We start from the raw sequence: 19,589 nt of genomic DNA, 5'->3' as shown, positions 1-19,589 counted from the left end.
CCTATTGTGCTGGTAGTGGCAGTAAAAATGTGTTCTCAGAATGGAGTCATCAGTTTGGTTATTCTTCATCTTTTCTTGTGTATCTTGTAATTAGGGGGTTGTGTCCCATCTGATCAGCATTCACAGTAGCTGGTGTGTTCGTCTATAACATACGTTTGTTTTGCAGTTTTATTATGTGGTGAATTAAGACGGCGGTTATGACTGTTGGTTCCTCCGGTCATCTGTAGTTCTTTATTATTTAGTGCAGATGACGTAAAGCGAAGTCTGAACGTTAAAGAAGGAATCTGTTCTGTTCTGTTCTGTTGGAACAACGGCGTCGCTCCACGTACTGGATGAACTGGTTTGGTTGGTGGAGGACGGTGGGAGTGTGAAAATGGTGTTTAGTTGTTTTAACATAAATGACACATTTCTATTAAATAATACATTTATATGCTGAGCTACTGTATGAAAAAGTCAGATTCACTCAAAGTTAGTTAAATACGTCTCATTACTGGTTTTAAAGTCCAGATTATCTCAATGACAAACAGGTCTGCAGATATCTTAGTTGAAACTGAGCTCAATGTGCTTTTTAAACATTTCTAAACTTGTTTAACCTCCAGACTGATGATCTCTTACATAAGTTTTAGCACAAATACAAACACAAGACTTTTATTTTGGAAACGTTGCCTGAAAAGCGAAAATAAACAGAAACTGACTGAACTGAGTTATTTGGTGCATGTTGGTACTAAAACATTACAGGTTTAATTTGTATTTTTCAGCTCTATTTATGACTTGATTTGAATATAACACAAACAGATTAAATATTTGTTGTATAGATGTTTGAAACATTCATTTTTTTAAAGGCTTTTAATTTAGTTTTCACCTCAACACCTGAAAAATGATCATTTCTGGTTTTATTAACTGAACATTAGATAAGAAAGAAGAAATTTGTCTTGAAATGGGAGCAGTTTATTTATTAGCTGAACATTTTCCTCGACTTTTACGATCATATTTATCCTCCGTCTGTATAATTTTTTTCATCTTGAGCTTATTTTTTAGTTAGTTTAAGACGATATTTGCTGCTTCTGATGAGAACCGAAGCTTTGTATTCGACACATTCGCTAGAAAACATGAAAAATGTCATTTTTAAAATGCTATTAAAAGCTGTGGTGAATCCCAGGAGCACCAGTTTGAGCAGAACTGGTTTGAAACTGGTTTTAACATCAGCAGAATCCATCATTAGTACAAACAGAAGGTCGTTTTAACTGTTATTATAACTTCCTGAACGTTGCTTCTGATCTTTACTGAGTTTACGTCCTTCTTTGTTCAAACACAGACGCAGAGGAAATATTTCCAGCAGAGAATAAACTACAGTGTGATGTCCTGATGGAACATTTCTGGTGGAAGAGTCCAACTTTGTTTATCACAGAGATCCTCCAGCAAACATCTGCGTCCAAAGTCCAAAGAGTTGAGCCTCCGAATGAACAAAAACAAATCGGTGACACGGTTTGTTTTGGACTTTATGTCCCTCCGATTAATATTATTATTAATATATGCACATTAAGTTGAAGAATAGGTTTAAAACTAATTAATTTTGTATTAAAATCCAACTGAAATAAGGCCGGGAGCAAACAAACTGCAGCACATGAGCGTAAAACAGAAGATTTAAAAGATGATTCTGGTTATTGATGCTGTTGCTGTTAATATTGGTTCACATAAATCTATAATTTGGATTTATTTCAGACTCTCGGTCGTTCCTTCACAAGCGCCGAACACACTGAACATATTTGGTGTTTTTGCAGCTCAGCGTTCTTCATATTCAGAGATCAACAGCTCCACCTGTCAGCCGCAAACTGAAACTCAAACCGGTTTATTCAGAGAACAAAGGCGGCAGAATGAAGCTCTGCATGATGAACGGCGTCCACGGCCGACGGATTTAAACCAAATGAGTCACATTTCTAGAGGGTTAATTTTTACCTTAAAGTTCCAGTAAAGACCTCGAGTTCACATCCTGCCATTAGATCCACGTTTATTTACTCTGAAAACGGTTCGTTTCTTTAAATCTGTGGCCGACGTCGCGATAAGAAGCTGCAGCAGCAGCAGCAGTGTGTTTACAGCGAGGATAGTTTCCTCTTACATAATAGTTTTGTTACTGAATTGAGTCCTTAACCTGATTCGTATTGATCAGCCGGGCTCTGACTCGTGCATACTTAATTCAAGGAGGTAATCAAATCAAACGCAGCCAGACGACCTCCTCCTCCTCCTCCTCCTCCTCCTCCTCCTCCTCGATTCAACACATCTGAGGAGGTGATGAGGATTCTGCTGTCGTGTTCGTAAAAGCCTCCAGGATTTATTTTTATTAACCAGATAAATCGGCGACGCTTTGCAGATTTTAAAGGCCTTAGTCTGCAGATTTTCAAAATAAAATAAACTAAAAACATTAGAAACGATAAATTAAACAGGAAGTTGAAAATTTAAAAACCTATTTATTTGTACCACTGTGAGGAGCAGATGTTTTGTGGAGCAAAACGATAAAACAGTTTAAGAAAATGTACAAAACATATGAAAATATAATAGTTATGAAGGTTTGAAGCAAATAAAAGACTGTAAAATATGAGATGTTCAGACACGTAGCTGGAAGGAGTTTATAAATTAAACTTACTTTTACTTTACTTACGATTTATTTTCTCTATTTTGCCTTTATGGTATCGTTATAGGTCTGACATAAATCATGTTTAAGTGTTTTATTTTATTCTTTAGGACTCAGCTACCGTGTAAAAAGGCAGTGAAAGTAGTAAAAATAATAATAATAGTCAATAAAAAAAAGACCACAATTAAAATTTAAGATCCTGGATGATGGATTTGATCTGAAGGTCCTGCAGCTTTGAGCAGTTTACTGGCTTTTGTCAGCAGTTCAGCAAGAAACAAACAAAACAAACAAACCCTGCAACACTTTTTTTTTAGGCTACAAAACCTCAATTTTATGCTCTTTAAAGCCAATAATTAAGCACAGCAGCTAAACAAAATTACTTAACTACTCATTTAATACAAAATCTACAGACTAATTGTGCTTGTGTTGCATTTTCTTTTGCTCCTTTGAACTGAGAAATGCGTCTTTAAGTTGTTAATCAGGTTTAAATATATGATATAAGGCAGCTTAAATGTTTTGCAGCAGAACACAAAGACCGTACGTACAAAAATGACGCTGTTTTTTGGCATCATGTTGTTTTTACGCTGCAGTAAAACGTCTAAATGTCAGATTCTGGTCTGAACTTGATTCTGACTAAACACATCGTGGCGTTAAAACTGCGTTCTCGATGTATTTTTGTTTTGAAACCAACACGTTTTCTCACCTGCGATGTGGTTTCAACGGTCTCCAGCTTGAAAGAGCCCCTGAATTAATGTATGTGGGTAGAGGAGGGGGATGGAGGCAGAGGTCAGCGACCGCACTGACACCAGGAGGTCAGGGTTCGCATCCCATCATGGACCTTTATTCTTTAGATCAGAATTTTATTTTCACTGTTTTGTGGTTAAGTTCTGGAAAATATCTCACTTTCACAACGACAGCGACGTTAGAGGTCCAGACACCAACATTAATGTTTGGAGAAACGTCCTGATTTGGGTTAAAAAGCGACTCTATGAAGGTTGTCCTCCATTTTCTTGGTTGCCATGGTGACTGGTCCATCTAATACATGATTGGTTGGATGAAAAGGAGCGACAGCGAAGCAGTAAAATACACAATAAAGATTGATTAGAAACGTATTGGTGAAGCGTTTGCAGAGGAACGTCGGTTTTGCTGGTTGGAATATGACTGCAGCAGTATTTTGTGCAGTTGTAAATGTGTTTGTTCGACGTTTACCTTCGGTTTGATCTCCAGTCGTCGGTCACGTCTCAGATTCTGGACGTACAGGAACGCTGATGAAGTAGTTTGAGTTTAAACCGACCTCCAACATTCCCAGTTTAAAGCTGCAGTCGGCAGAAATCTGGAAAAGATGAAAAAAAAGACGCCAGAATTAGAAAATATCCAGCTCCCACCAGACACGCTTTAAATCAGATTAGATTAGATTTAACTTTATGGTCCAAGTACTAAGACACTGAAATGCAGTTTAGCTTCTAACCAGAGGTGCATAAACAGCAGTAACGTGCTTTATTTACAGCATTTTCATGTATAAACAGGATGAACGAAGTGGTACAAACACACTAATAAATATATAGATGTGGGTACGGTATAAAATGGATAATCCAAATGTACAGGTAGAGATAATTAGTGGTGTTAAACAAAGTCGAGCTCAATATTCATTTTTGGCTTCACCTGGGACTGGAACCCTTTCCCTCCACTTAAAGTTCACCATTTAACTCAATTTAAACTTTATTTATTGCTCTTTATAAGTGGAAAAAAAATCCTGTGATTGGCTAAAATCTTCCATCAAAGGCCTTAAAATCAGAGCTGATGAAGGTGCAGAAGTCTGGTTTCTTCTCAGATCATTTGTGTGGCATTTTTGGTCCAATGGTGCCAAAACAAAGGTCTACTGGGACGTCACTTTCGAGACGTACATTTTAATTTGTTTAACTGATCGTGAACTTTGTTGTGTAGCAGGTGTGTGTTTTTTTTTTACTTGTCACAGTAGAATACATCTAAATAATAAAATAAATGGTGGCTGTGTTCCATTTAGCTGCTGCAGTTTAAGGATCCTGGGAATTTGTATGTTGGTTCAAAGTCATGTAGCAGAACAACGGGATGGAGCTTTTGGTAAACAACAGCTGTTCTGTTCTGGATGTGACGAAACTGTCCAACTGTCTGGTCTAAAAGAAGACAGGGTTCCTGCAGTCTGAAGGTTAAACGTCATTATATATGTAACAGCATTTAAAGTTCTAATCAGCAGGAAGAAACAGTAAAGACGAACTACTTTACCTGAACAGGATCTTGGTGCTGCCTCTGGAGCTTTGTTCCCTTCAGACAAGACAAATAAAAGACGTTAAATATGGTGCAGTTGAGATGCAAGGTGAACATTCATGTTTTCAAGCACAAGGACTTTTAGAAGGATTTTCTGGTGTTGGTTAGTCAACAGATGAACAACGAGGCCACAGAGCGTCTTTATCCATCCGTCCTGTAGTGAAGAACAGTCTGACGCACCAGCTGTTGTCAGGATTATTAGTCGAGTTTGTCTTTGCTTTACTACAGGAAACAACAGCAGTCAGCTCCGAGCAGCTTCCAACTGGCACCAAAATTATTAAAAATGGAGAGTATGGTGCCAGTCAGAGGCAAACTTTTTGGCCGAATATTTGAACATGAATTGAGCAGGTATGATGGTGAGACCGCTTCAATGGTGTCCCAACTGGAAGAATATGTTACTGGAGTAAAAGAAAACTCAAGATTCTCCAACTTATAGATTATAAACATGGTCAACTCAATCAATGTTCACACATTCAAACTGGAGATGGTCGGACGTTCGATGAATTGAGGTGGAATGTTGCTTTAGACGTATAGATCACCACTCGTGATCCGTCTCTACATGCATCTTGTCCACTTTCAAGACACAAATTTCTGCATATATGTCAAACAGAGCATGTTTAGTCAAACCTCTGACCAAGATGAATGTGCAGATGTGCAGAGATCTAATTGATTTCCATAGAATTTCCCATTTTAACTCGTACTTTTGGGTTAGTTTTTCTTCATTAGTGACCCGAATTATGTAAAGTTTCTCTATGTTTAGTGTTTTCCTTGTAGACCAGTGGGATATCAGTACTTGAACGGCCTTTTTAGAGCTCAGTTGTGGCACAATGAAACCCTCAGCAGGCAAACAGATCAACACCAAGACCTTCTGTTTGTGTTTCGCTGCTAAATCCTCCTCCTGTTGGTCAAACACTAACACTTTCCATTTCCTCTTTGCAGCCTGCAAACGGAAGGAGCAGGACACGGCGAAGGACCGCAACAACACGCCAAAGAAGTCGCGGCTGGTCTTCACCGACCTGCAGCGGCGCACCCTGCTGGCCATCTTCAAGGAGAACAAGCGGCCGTCCAAGGAGATGCAGCTGACCATCTCGCAGCAGCTCGGCCTCGAACTCACCACCGTCAGCAACTTCTTCATGAACGCCCGCCGCCGGAGCCTGGACAAATGGACAGACGACGGAGCCAGCCCCGGCGCCCAATCTTCAGCGTCGAGCACTTGTACCAAAGCGTGATAGTAGATGGCGAGGAAGGGGACGGGGATCGGGTGGGTGGACGGGGGAGGGATCGAGGGGTCGAGGTTTCGTCCGGGTCGAAGCGAGGCGGAAAACTTTTTACGATATTTTTGTTCGTCTGTTTTGCTTTGGGTGACAAACTGAGAGGGGCTGCTCACTGCCACGACTTGCTGTAGCCTGAACCGCCTTTTTTCTCAAATCCATCATCAAGTCCATAAAGAAGCCAAAAAAAAGGGGTAAACTCATCTCTAAAAACACACAAAAAAACCTCACTGGGGAGGGGAGGGGGGCACGAAACAACTTTTTGAATCCTAGGTAATGGCGAGCTGACACACTAGCCCAGATACCAAAGACTAGAAGACGACGTGTGTTTTCTATTATGCAATATAAGCTAGGAACCAACCAAACAAGAAACCGAGGAAAGCTTTATGACTGCAGAATGTTGACGGAAGCTCCGGGGTGAGAGCATTTTCTGTTAAACCCTCAAAATGTCCAAAGATGCATCAGTTTCGGGGCAGAATTCTCATTGAGAAGAAGGTTTCGGAGGCTGCACGGCAAAAGGAGTGAACTTAAATCTATTTTTATTCAACCAAATCAAAGACATACAAAGAGAAAATCAGAATTTGACGGAATAATCTCAACACAAAGTCTACTTACGAGCTTGGACTGTGCTCGCTATGATTGGAGGAAATTTGTGTTGAGATTGTTTCATCAAAAAAATACAGAAATTCTTGATTCGACTCAGTAAATGGAAGTTTTACTGTTTTGCGGCTGGATGAGAGAAACGTGTGAATTTGGTCGTGCAGTCTCCGTTTTAACTAAAAGACCAGAATTGAAGAGTTGGTTTCCAAAATGTTCCAAAACCAAATGTGTGAAGTTGGTCTTCGTGATATACAAATTGTAACTAGACCAACTTTCTTCTAGAAAATGGCGACATTTCTGCCATCTTTTGGACAAAACTCTTCAGTTTGACTTCAACATGTGACGTTTTTCACATAAAAACCAACCCAAAGACTTGAATTGAAGAGTTTGGTTCCAGAAGTAAATGTTTGAAGTTGATCTCTGGAATACATGAGCAAAAACCAATTTTCGAAAACGAAGGACAAAACTCTTCAATTTTACCAAAAAACAAAAAACAGCAACAAGTGATGACGTGACTCTTTAAAGGAAGCAGTGAGGATTCTTTAAGTTCGGAAATGGCTAAATATGCAAGCACAAACACACACCGACACACACGAACACACACCGAGGCACATGCAACTTCTTCATGATTTGAGCCGACATGTAGAAACGACGAAGCTTCCTCTGCTTACTTAGCGTCCAGTGGAGTTTTAGTGTAATATATATATATGAATATGTACAATGTATGTGAGCACAATCTTGAAGCACATTTTCTTTGCAATAGAACCGGGGCTCTCCGCCAAGCCGAGTGGTCTTCACATCTTAGAAAAACTCAGGATGCCATTTTTTCTAAACAGTGGCTGAAATCCATTCGGCGTCCGTCGTTACACACCGTACTGTAACCGATGTACACAAGAACACACACACACACACACACACACACACACACACACCAACAAACACATACACTTGCTTTACAGAAGCTTTAAAGAGTCATTTCCCGAACGTTTCCCAGAATTCCCTAACCGACACTGTCGGCCGAACCAAAGCTAAGCTCCAGTTTACCCCGGCTTCACCCACCCCATCATGTGCGTTACCACGGTAACTCATCCACCAGGGGCTCTCCACAAAGCATCTTAGCATTAAAACAGTCTTTGTTCACAATTAGAGCAAAGATTCTGTTCACGCTGCTGGAAGCTGTTTGGTGACTGTTTTTAACCATTTGAACCAAATCTGTGGTGAAAGTGGATTTAAAGATATGAACGTGCAATTTGTGATGCACAAACTCAAACATGCACCGTACAGCGTCTACAAAACTGTACCTTTGGCTTCTCCCTGTTCAGATGGGTAAAAGAATCTTACAGATCATTCAACAAAGTCCTTGCGTTTACAACATCCAGAGAAAGTGCGATCCTTACTGCAAAAAAAAAAAAGCTGTTTCCATTGGAGTGCCCCAAACAGCACTTGTGTTCCCAGACAATTTGAAGTGTAAAAAGCAAGAGTTAAGCATAGTTTTGATCTTGAAATTACAGACTGTTGAAAATTTTACAGTCTCCACATTTAATTAAGAGAGTACTGGACTTCAAGAAGCCATCGCCCATCCCCCCACAAACTGGTTCCTCGAGTCTTTTTGAGCCAAAATTTGTGAACGAGCACAAACATAACAAAGTCCGGTTGTCTGACACGCAAAGTATTGGTACGTTGTTTGAGAAAGTTACCAAAACTGTCAGAAAGAGGTCAGTTTAGAGCGAACAACCCTTCAGGAGATGACTTCTTAGCTAATGTCATCGAAACCTGATAAAAATAATCTGACATCGTCGACGTCGAGAGTTTGTGCTTAATTCACAAAGTTTTGACTGTGACAAGGCTGAAACCTGCTCAGACAAATCAGATTTTGCCTTTTTGGTGCAAATCCAGCAGTACAACTAAGATGCTTTTTGGATGCCTTCAGCTGCCATCACAGATAAAAACTCACCAGTAACTCCCGTCGCAACCGCAGAACCAGCAAACCGTCTGAACCCGCGGAGGACGAACTGTCCAGGCGGATCAGGGCCTTTGTAATAGTTAAAGAGGACAATCTAAAGACGATGCCTGGCGAGTTCGTCTCTTCCAGAAGGTCAGCGGGCTGGAACCCAACCGGACAGGTTGACAAATCGTTACAACGTAGTCTTTATTCATCAAGATGAGCAAATCTCCCACTATCCACCCGTAAATGAAGCACATTTGCTTGTTGATAGTGGAGACGTCAGCTGCAGTCCAGATGTCTGAGTGGTAAACGCAACACAAAACCCAACAACGGGGGTTCGGTTGAAGGGTAGAAAAGTTGGATGTTTGGTAAAAAAGGACAACAGACAGACGGAGCGAGACACAAGAAAGATTTCTCCGTCTGTCTCCTCGGTTGTCTTAGTGTCCGAACATCCAAACCCCTCAACACCCATTGACTTTAGTGTGATACCGTCACAGTGTACAGCCTTTACACGCGATGTAAATACTAACGCACCCAAAAAACCTCAACCGCCATCACCTCCAGCTCTGTTTCAGCAGCCTTCACCATCACCTCATCAATCATCTTTCACTCAAGCTATCGAACCAAAAAAAAAGAAACCAAACCAAAGGAAAGGCGTCAGTCAGCAGCCCCTGCTCCGTAGAAACCCCAGGCTGAGTCTCGGCCTGGTTAGAGGCAAGCCAAAGGCTTTAAGAACGATTTAAAATAAAAAAAATGGACACTTGAGACTTTTTCTATTTATTGACAAATCGAAACCAAAGAAAACCTTTTTCTGCACCTAACTGTTCCAAACAAACGGAAAAAACTAACTGAAGATGGAAGAGAATTATTACCAAAAAAATACAAAAAAATACAAAAAAAGAAAAAAAAAGAGTGGCGGCGACGATGTTGAGGACAGAGGACGACGAGAAGACGGAGGGAGGACAGAAGGAAGGACGACATCGCGGGAGTGGAGGAGTAGCTTTGTTCTGCCTGATGCTGCGTCAGGCCATCTTTAAAGGGAAGCAAGTTGGGGACTGAAAAAGGGTAAAAAACCACACGGGAAGGAGGGAAGGAACTCAAACGGAGGACGCCGTCGACCATTTCTTCTTCCCTCCGGCCCCCAGGGAAAAAAAAGGCAGAACATTAATGTGTCTCTCACGGTTGAAGAGTGTCTTTAACGTGTGCCTATGCAGTTTTTCAAAGTAAAAAAACGGTTAAAAGAACAACAGAAACCTCATCAGCTAACAAACCAAAGATTCACGTTAACTCCAGTAGCAGCTCTCCTCCCCCCGAAAGGGAAAACAGAAGTCCTCCACTTTGGTTAACCAGCATGTTGTGGGTTTTAATTTAGGCTTTGGGTGAGCAAGTCGGCTAATCGAGCTCGTTTGTCCTCCGACTAGTAGCATTTCCTTCATTCTGTTAGCCTTATTGAAACTTAGCCAGGATACTTTCATTTTCCTGTTAGAGCACTTTCACAGCTTAGATGTCTTTTATTTCGACGGGTTCTTCCTTCAGCGTGGAAAATCCTCCAAATTTGACCACATGAAACCTCCTTCTGCACACAAAGTCGATAACATTTGAGAATCCATTGTAGTTGCTCACACAGGTCAAAGTCTACCTCCAACAATTTCGACTATTCTGAGTCCAGATCCAGAAAAAACTCTTGACTGTTGCTTGAAGTACTTCCATTTTCCATTTCTGCTTCCTCCAGGTTTTGGTATTTAAGCCACATTGTCATGTCAACCCAACAGTTGCTATTTGAAACGTACAGCGCGTACCAAAGATTTTCTGCTGTACCAGCAGTAGCACACCGTCAGCCCTTCTGTCTTCCATAACCCCATCAGTTTTCAGTCGGTTTCTTTGACACTTTTCGACCCAAACCCAGTAATAAACGGATTCCAGTTGATTTGGACCATTTACCAACTGGAACCTGAACCTAACTGGAAAAACACAAGTGCAAGATTTAATAACGTGAACTCTGAAAACACGGAACTAAAGTCTTGGCTGCACTGAATATATGTGGAACGTTTGCGGTGTCTTTTAGGGATAAAGTTACGAAGGAACCGTCAAATAAATGCCCCCAAAATATTTCTGTTCAAAAGGGACACCCCAGTTTTTGTTCTAAAAAAAACGTTCTGCCAAATTCTACTCCTGTTTTCAATGGGAAGTTTTCTTTTAGTTCCCAGAATGTTCTTCTTAAAGGTGGAATAACTAAGGCGTTTCTAAAAACGTCTGGTGTTAACATTGTTAGACCTTTATGCAGAATGTTCCGCCTTTGTTAATATATAAAGAACGTTCTGTCGTCCAAGGTCTCGATAGTATTTGAAAATTATCTGATGGTTGCATTGAGAATGTCTTTTCTCTGTTATGATTGGGGAAACGTTTTATAAGGAAGCGTTCTACAATTGGCCGACTCAATAACATTCTCCAAACATCCCAACAACGTCTAAGATCTAATCCAAGACCTCAGTAACATCTGGAAAACATTTTGGTTTGGGAACATTCCTCCTTTGCTATCGTGGAACTTTGTGAGAAGGTTTTATAGAAAGATGTTCTACAATGTGTTCCTCAACACATCCTCAGAACACAACAAGAAGAAAAGTTCCACCTTTGTTAATATATATGAAAAAATCATCTGAGACCTCAAGAACATCTGGAAAACATTATTTTTGATGTTGCTTTAAGAATGTTCCTACTTTGTTGTTGTAGAACATAACCTATGTTCTTGACATGATCCTCTGAATGTTAGACCATTATATTAACGTCATTGGGGCATTATTGGAAATTCAACTATTCTTAAGATGTTATTGGAACATTTGATTGAAACGTTTCTATGCAAGGAATGTTAGCTGATGTTGTTGGGATGTTCCATGCTAGCTTAAAAACCAAAACAACAAAACAAAAATATAATCAGTTTCATCGATTATAGTAAAAGTGTTGTTTAGTTCTGCGAGCGCTCCGTATACGTCACATGTTCAGTACAGCCGAAGGACTAAAATCCCAAAATTCGAAGAACGAATTCGGCTAAGTTGAGCTTAAGCTAACGGGGACAAAATGCTGCTGGTTTGGGTGGCAAAGTTCCGAAAGGTTAGCATCAAATTTTCAAAGATATCTTGTTTTTTTTCTATGTACGCCATGCTGGAGGAAAAACCTTTCTAAAGGGAGTGAACACGAACATGCCGACTGTCGTAGCAAAGAAGACCCACGTTAGCTCGTTCTTTAGGGGGGAGGAGCTGCGCTGCTGCTCCACGTAAACAATAAACGAAACAGAACCAAAAAAAACACCAAGTCAACACCTGCTGAGAGAAACTGCTAAAATATCGGTCAAATAGCTTTATCCTTTAGTTTTCTCTCTGTCTTTCTGTATGTAAAGCTTCTAGTCCAAAGAATTCCTCCGCCCACCTGACCCTGCCGTCCTGCTGGCCACGCCCAATGGAGGGGCGTGGCTTCTGGCTCAGGGGGTGGCGGCCATTTTCCATTCCCACTTGCAGTTCTGTCTGGATGTAGAAAAACAGGCTAAACCTGCCAAACCAAAAAGATAAAGGGTATGAAACCAAAAAAACCGTCCCAAAGAGGTTTTCATTGCTTGTTTATTTTTAAGTACTTAAAATTATTTGCCAATACTTTGTCTGGTATTACGACCACTTTATTCCTTCCTAGGTTTTTTGCAATATGTGATTTTGTTTTTATTTAATGTAATTTATGTTTTCTTTTTAATTGTGTATTAATTTAAGCGAACAAATTTTGTTGCCAAATCTCCCTCTGAACCCTTTTCCCCTCGATGATGATGATTAGCTTTGCCAAAGTTTACATTGTACGTTCCCTTTTCTTTCTGTTCGATGCTGTATTTATTTATGAGGTGTTTTAGAACACGCTAGTTTTGTACTTAATAATAATTTAATGTTATTTAATTAGATGTAATTGTTTTTCGATGAATATTTATGAGTATTTAAGAATGTTAGTTGCATCAAAGATGCAGTGCTTATGCCAGGCCTGTTAATTTATTCTTAGTTAGCTTTACTTTAAAAAGCAAAATGAAACGTTGTGTTATGAATGTTTAGACTTAATGACAGAACAATGTAGGAATGTCAGATTAGACTTGCGTACTTCTGAATGTCAACACTTGCTCTCACTCTTTAGCCAATCTAGTTTTTAATTTTTATTGTCCTGGGAATGATTTTTTTTTTTCTCTTTGTGAAATGAAAACAATCTCTGATGACGAATAATAGCCGACCGAATGATGAGCACTGCATCTGTTTTTCTTTTGTGATTTTTATGGCTAATTTATTTTGTTCTTTTTAAGTTTTCTTTTTTTGTTTTTTGTTCGCATCCTGCTGACCATTGTTGAACAAGCAATGAATTTTCAGACTGATGTTCTAGTGACACTTGATCAGGTGACGTAAGGGCCACACGTTGATATAAACTGACTCACCAAAGATAACTGGAATCCTTGAGAGGCCAATAAACTGTGTGTGTTTACATCCACGCAGCTCGTAGCCCGGTTCAGCTCTTTCTCGTACGTTTATGTCGCGACACGAAACGTCTTTAAAAAGCGCCATTTTCCGCTGTAGAACGATGGATTGCGTGTCAGCCAAACTGTGGGTTGTTGCATTTTAGCATCAACAGATAATTTCCACGAAAGGCTAAAGAGGACCAAATTAGTCGAATACTTACTTTGTGATCATAAGAAAACGTCCTCTTCAGTATTCACAATTCAATCTAAAACGTGACGTATTCTGTATCCCAGATAACATCAGTTTATTTCCATCTTTTTCCGTGAGCCTCTGTTGGTTTGGGGGCTTGTCCGGGTTCATTACGCCTGCTGTGTTTCAGGGTTTCACTGTTCGACTGCGTGAATGCAAACACACCGACTTGTTTCGCCCGTTAGGAAGGAAAAACTGAGGAGTCCCTTAAAGCTAGCTGCTTCCAAGACTGACTTTGTCTGTGTGTAAAAAAGAGAAAAAAAAAAGAAAAAAAAAAACCTTTCTATTTCAATAGTGAGAACCAGAGAGGCTACCTCACTGACTTTCCATTTGTCCTTTTAATCGTGTTGATGAAACCAAAGAAACCAAAGATTTGTTTCCTCTTCGGTACGGTCTGCGCTCAGCTCCATGCTTTTCCACTTTCTCCTCTTAATAATTAAGCCACATATTCTACCTTTTCTTTTCATTACTCTTTGCTCTCGCTTTCTCTTTCTGTCTTTTCCCCCGTTTGTTTATTAGCATCACGTAGCCTCGTCTCCTCGAAAAGAATAAATGTGGAGAGGGGATGGAGGCAAGCGTCAGGCAGACGTAGATCATCAGTGTGTTGATATTGTGGGTTTAATCAGTCGTGCTGATGTTTACCTTGAAACCAGTACTAGGGGATTTTAAATTTAGTAATTTTTCAAACAAAAAAAAAACGCAGATGAAGAAGAAAAGCCTCAAACTTAGATGAAATCATAAATGCAGATAAATGAACTTTCAAGGCCCTTACATGCTTCAGTCGAATGTATGAGGCATAATGACACCTTTACACTGAGATGCGGCAGTAAAATTAACAAATATGTGTTGCACTGAAATATGAAGGCTGCAGATTTGTGGGACCCTGTTGGTTTTGTAGCAAAGAAACTACAGGAATAATAAAAGTAGTTCTTCAACCAGGCGCCACGTTGTACAGGAAGAAGTCTTTGTGTTCTGTTCGGACACACACATCATGTTTCTTCAACATCAGCAAGCTCTCAGGTCTGCTTTTAATCAGATGGCTAGTTCTTACCAACTTTGTGCTTCATAGCAACTGCAAAAGATGCAACGTTGCTCAGTCGCTGTGTTTGAGTGGGAGGAAGTGGGGATGCTAATGATCAGGGCATCGATTTGCATTAATAATTAATCAGATTAAACATATATGAACCGATAAGGACATGCATTTGAGAAAATGTGCTGCAGATTAGCTGCAGTACCTGGTCGCGCCATCAGGTGGAGCCTCTTACTGGTAGTGACCCAAGGAGGCAGTCATGCAGAGCATTGTTTGGCTAGCAACAAGCACCATGACAAACACCTCTCTGGTGGTTAATGACCTCTTTTCATTTGTCCGAAGCAACTTTAGGGCTACTCAGACAACAAATCTACAGTAGAAGGCGGTAATGAGAGAACTGATGATGCAGTAAACAGTAAGAGTCCATGGTTGAATATAGCCTGATGAGATCAATGTTGGATATACAACATTTATTCAACCAACTAATTGATTAGTGATTATTAATGCTGCTGACTGTGGGTTAAGAAAATTGCAGCCCAAGCAGGAAGCCAAACAAACGGCTTATGAGCCATGTATTCGTCCTAGTTTGTAAAGTCTAACAGACAGAGGTAACATTAGCTAATTAGCACTAAACATAAGGCAGAGTATCAGACACTAAAAGTCAGGGAATCCCCAGGAATGATGTGTCCCATGAGTACTGTAAATATCTGTACCAACTTTCATGGCAAGCCAACGGTTTCTACAGGTCTCAGTCTGGACAGAAGTGATGGAAAAACAAACCCACATGCAGCCACAGTGCTAGCTTTGCTAATAATCCACTTGCAGTTACTTTAACACTGAGATAAAAAAATTCTTGACCAACACAGCAGATATCCAAAAACAACAAACCTCAGCTGTTATTTCAGTGCAAAACATCTGCATCGCCGCAAATAACAAAAAAAACGTCAACAAGCCTAAGTTGTTGATGTGCTTCTGTGGGCCTGAATGATTCCACCGGACAAAAAACCTGACCTGGAGATAGATGACGATACAAAAATACTCCCTGAACCTTATGCTGATCACACATGCCTGGTTGGAAAAGCAAAGCAAACCGAAGGGGAGCGTGAGACAAAAGAGTCACATCATCTGCATAGAAGTTCACACAGACAGAGATCACTACATGTAATCACCTCTGCAATCATTTTTGATTCACTTAGTAAAACAGCAACATTTCACAAAAGCAGCAATATGCATGTAGGACTAAATGTCCAGACATCCAACTGTGCCATTTTGCTTCCCTTCCTACAAGCATTTGGCTTAAAAATCAACCAGGGAAGCCAAATGGCGGAGGAACCAAATCGCATCGATAGTTCAAACTCCCACTGACTCACTTTGCTTTGCCAAACCAGGCGGCTTCAAAAACAAAGATGTAGAGAGCGCTTTCGTTGCAAAGTATGAGATAACCTTGGATGAGTGCCTTGCTTGAACCAAAGCGAAGTCTAGACCTCTCTGTTGTGCTGTAAACTTTCTATTCCTGTGAAAAAGAAATACCTCAGCGCCGCCGCCGCTCGGCTCCAGCGCCTGAGTTTCCTTTCTGCTCTCTGGTGCTTTGCAATTGCAATCAACGCAAAGAAATCCAGAGTTAATACCAAAGGCTTCCTGTTCTGTTCGACTCCCCTTCTTTTACTACTTGTTTCTCTTTTCTGAGCTGGGTTTCCACAGTTTGATCTGGTGTTCAGTGTCTTGTGCAGTAGCTGCATCGACTGAAAAAACGTAGAATACCAGAAGTTTAAAGTAGCTTAACCGCCAGGAGTCAAAAAAAAGTTTGACTTCTTGGTTTTCAAAGACATACAAACTTTGTTTTCTCTCTGCATCTTTCCTTGACGTCACAAAAAACGCCTAAAGTACTAAAAAAAAAACAGTTTTCTCCGTATTATTGAATAAGTCAGCGTGTCAGGAAGATAACAGCCTTCTGAAAACAAGTGTGACTGTTTCTGATTACAGTATCGACAGCATTTCCCAAGAATTTCACGAGAAAACAGTTTACTGAATCCATGATGAACGCACAATCCTGCCAATTAGTTTTCTAAAGTTCGTCCAGTCTGGAACCGTGAACAAATGATTTAGCCAGCGTCGGTGGAAACGCAGCTCTCTCTATCGTCTGTCCTCCCTTTTCTCTCTTTTCAAATGGTTGCAAAGCTTTAAACGACGACAACACGTGGAGGCAAATTTGCGAGCGTTGTGCGCAGACCGTGCTCTCTTTACCAAACTGTTGCAGATATACCTCATAGACACTAGTGTTAGGATGATGTTATAATAGCGTATGTCATAAATTATTCACTTGCTCTTCTTCCTTTTTTTGGTAACTGTAACTTTAAACCAATGTGGGGGGAAAAAAAGCTTTATACATTTTTAAGTTGTGATTTTTTTGTGATAGTTAAAAAGGTGCGCTAAAACCAAAAATTGAAAAATGCTTGTCTTCTTCTTCTTCTATGCTCTCTTTCTCGTTGTTGTATTACTGTTCTCTCTCTGTCCAATCTGCCCAGGACTCAGAGGTTCATGGTTTTATTTTGTTGTTTTGTTGATCTCTGGTTCTTTTGAAGGGGTTTTCGTCGCCTCATGTGGATATTTTTGGAAACAACGAATCTGTTTCAGCCCAGAATAATACCGGCTACTTTGATCCATTTATTTTGTAAATTTCATTTCTGGTTTATTTTAACGCATTTTTCTTTTTAAAAAAAACAAACAAAAAAAACAACTCATTTTGGTGTCCTTCCTTTCTTGTGTTGTAATGCTAGCATCACATTACATAACCCATACAGCAGTTCTATAGCCCAGATTTTATGCATGAGTATAATTAGCTAGCCGTGTAATGCATTGTGATTCTTATTATTGACTTTATTATTACCATCTTCTCATTTCATTCCCGACACTTTACGCTCGACACACAGAACTTTGTGTTGCATTAGTACGACCTTTGACCTGCTGATGTAAAAACCCCATCATTTGCTTCCATTTGAATGAGTTGCAGAGCATGTAGCGTTAGCGTGTAGCGTTAGCACCGACAGCGAGACGGGGTCATGAGGGTACTGATAGTTTACGGGTAAATTTCTCCGCCAATTTGGACGCCGAACCTTCCTGTGATGCATACGAGTGGTTCTGACATAATTTAAAGTGACCTCAATCTGCATTAGCGAGTTTAGCTTCTCCACTAGCTTAGCACCTAAACCAACAAACAGTTTAGTGGTGTGGAAAAGTCCAAACCTTTAAAAGAAGCCTTTATGTGCATTGGAGGAGATTGTTTCTTATAGATTTCAGTCCAAGCCAAACAGGTGAATTACAAACTCTGGATTTAATTATGTTTGCGCTTGGAAGTTGTTAGTTTTAGCCACTAGGGGGCAGAAGGTAATATTTAGCAGTCAAAGCCGAATTTGTTCAAGAACAACAAGAGCAAGAGAACAAATGGTAAACAAATTAAAATCTAAAAAGCTGTTTTTCTCAAATGGATCCACGTTTCTTTAACATCCAACCAAAAGACAAGACGAGATAAACCGCGATAGCTGATGACGATGGTACTAAAGTTACTTCAGTGTTTCAACATTAAACATTAAATATTCTGAACTTTGACATCAACAAGTCTGACCAAAAGAAAAGCGATTGTATTTATGCGTCCATGCAGTGTTAGCTAAAGAAAAACTGAGCACTTCCAGTCTCGTCTTCCATTTCCTGATTAGCTTCTAAACACATCTTAGTGCGAATTCAAGGGAAAAAACAATCCAAATGACCAAAAAAAGCACGAAGCATGTCCCCAAAATGAACAGTATAACTTTAGAATCATGGTTATTTTTACATATGTACAGGTTGCAAAGTTGTGCACCTAAATTTTTGTGCTAAATGCTAACAATTTATTTGCTACTTTAACCCGCGCTAATTGAATTTAGCTTTTGCACGAAACAATTTAATTTGCAGCAAATGTTTTGCAAAATCACAAACAGGAAAGTTGTTCAAATGCAAAACCCCCAAAGTTAAAGGACGCTATTTAACTTGTGAAAAAGACAGTAACACGCACCGACAAGGTGATAGCTTTTGCGACCAAGCTAACGATATAAAACAAACTTGATGTACATGTCGACAGACGCTCCAAACTGTTTTGATCCCAACATCAGCAGCATCAACAGTCAGAAGTCAAAGGTCAAAGAGGCAAATCCATGATGTCAGTCCTGAATAAAATCACAATCAGTCCATGTTTTAAGTTCCTACAGGAGCTGCAGTGGAGAATAATTACAGCCTCCTGTAACGACGTTTGATCAAATTATCCAATCACATGTTTTCTCGCCAAAACCTCACCTTCCCCAAAATGATATTTCAGTTCTTTTTTTTTTTCCTTTTTCTTTTTAGGTTTATGGACATTTTCTTTTGCCGTTTTCTTCTGCTTCCGTTCTTAAAACATTTTTCTTTCATAGTTGTCATTCAGTAATCAAGAAAATCAAATGATGCGTTTTTATTTTTTGACATTTGGTTGGAACAGAAAAAGAGAAGTGACTGCAAAACTTGTGGTGTGGAATAAAACGATGATGATCAGACATGAAGGAGATATTTGGAGAATTTATGTTGTTCCACTCTATGTATAAAAGAAGAAAAAAAATCAATAAAGAAATCACAATGGTCTTATCCATGTACAACCGACTCTGCTGGTATTTGTTCTGTAACTATGGTTCATATGGCATGTTTCAGTGTTTTAAAATTTGTAAGAAGTCTGACAGTTTCCTTTAAATATAAAACACTCAGCTTACCTCAAAACTGTACCAAGTGTAAATAAAGAGCCAAAAAGTCATGGGAGAATCTTGCAGGCTGACTTTAAATTAGCAAGCTACTTATTAGCATGTTACTTGTTAGCAGTCTACTTATTAGCAAGCTGCTTATTAGTCAGTTTCCTCTTAGCAGTTTAGTAAATAGCATGTTACTTATTAGTAGACTACTTGTCAAGAGGCTACTTGTTAGCAAGCTACTTATTAGCAGGCTACTTTTTGGCATGTTACTTGTTAGTAGGCTACTTATTAGCACGTTACTTGTTAGTAGGCTACTTGTTAGCAGGCTACTTTTTGGC

At 39.8% G+C, this 19,589-nt stretch overlaps 1 protein-coding gene across 1 annotated transcript in view; it reads left to right on the top strand.

Annotated features, from left to right (window-relative positions):
- The window catches only part of onecut2 (one cut homeobox 2), a 36,288-nt gene extending 30,126 nt beyond the window's left edge, over positions 1-6,162 (top strand). Inside the window, exon 2 of the mRNA XM_008298538.1 lies at positions 5,873-6,162. Coding sequence (XP_008296760.1) covers positions 5,873-6,162 — 290 coding nt within the window. The remainder of the gene's footprint in view (positions 1-5,872) is intronic.
- Positions 6,163-19,589: the final 13,427 nt, after the last annotated feature.

This window comes from Stegastes partitus, unplaced genomic scaffold (assembly GCF_000690725.1).
Source record: "Stegastes partitus isolate 25-593 unplaced genomic scaffold, Stegastes_partitus-1.0.2 Scaffold1324, whole genome shotgun sequence".
Classification (NCBI taxonomy): Eukaryota; Metazoa; Chordata; class Actinopteri; family Pomacentridae; genus Stegastes; species Stegastes partitus.
Note: the sequence above shows the minus strand (reverse complement) of the source record. Positions and strands in the feature narration are given on the sequence as shown.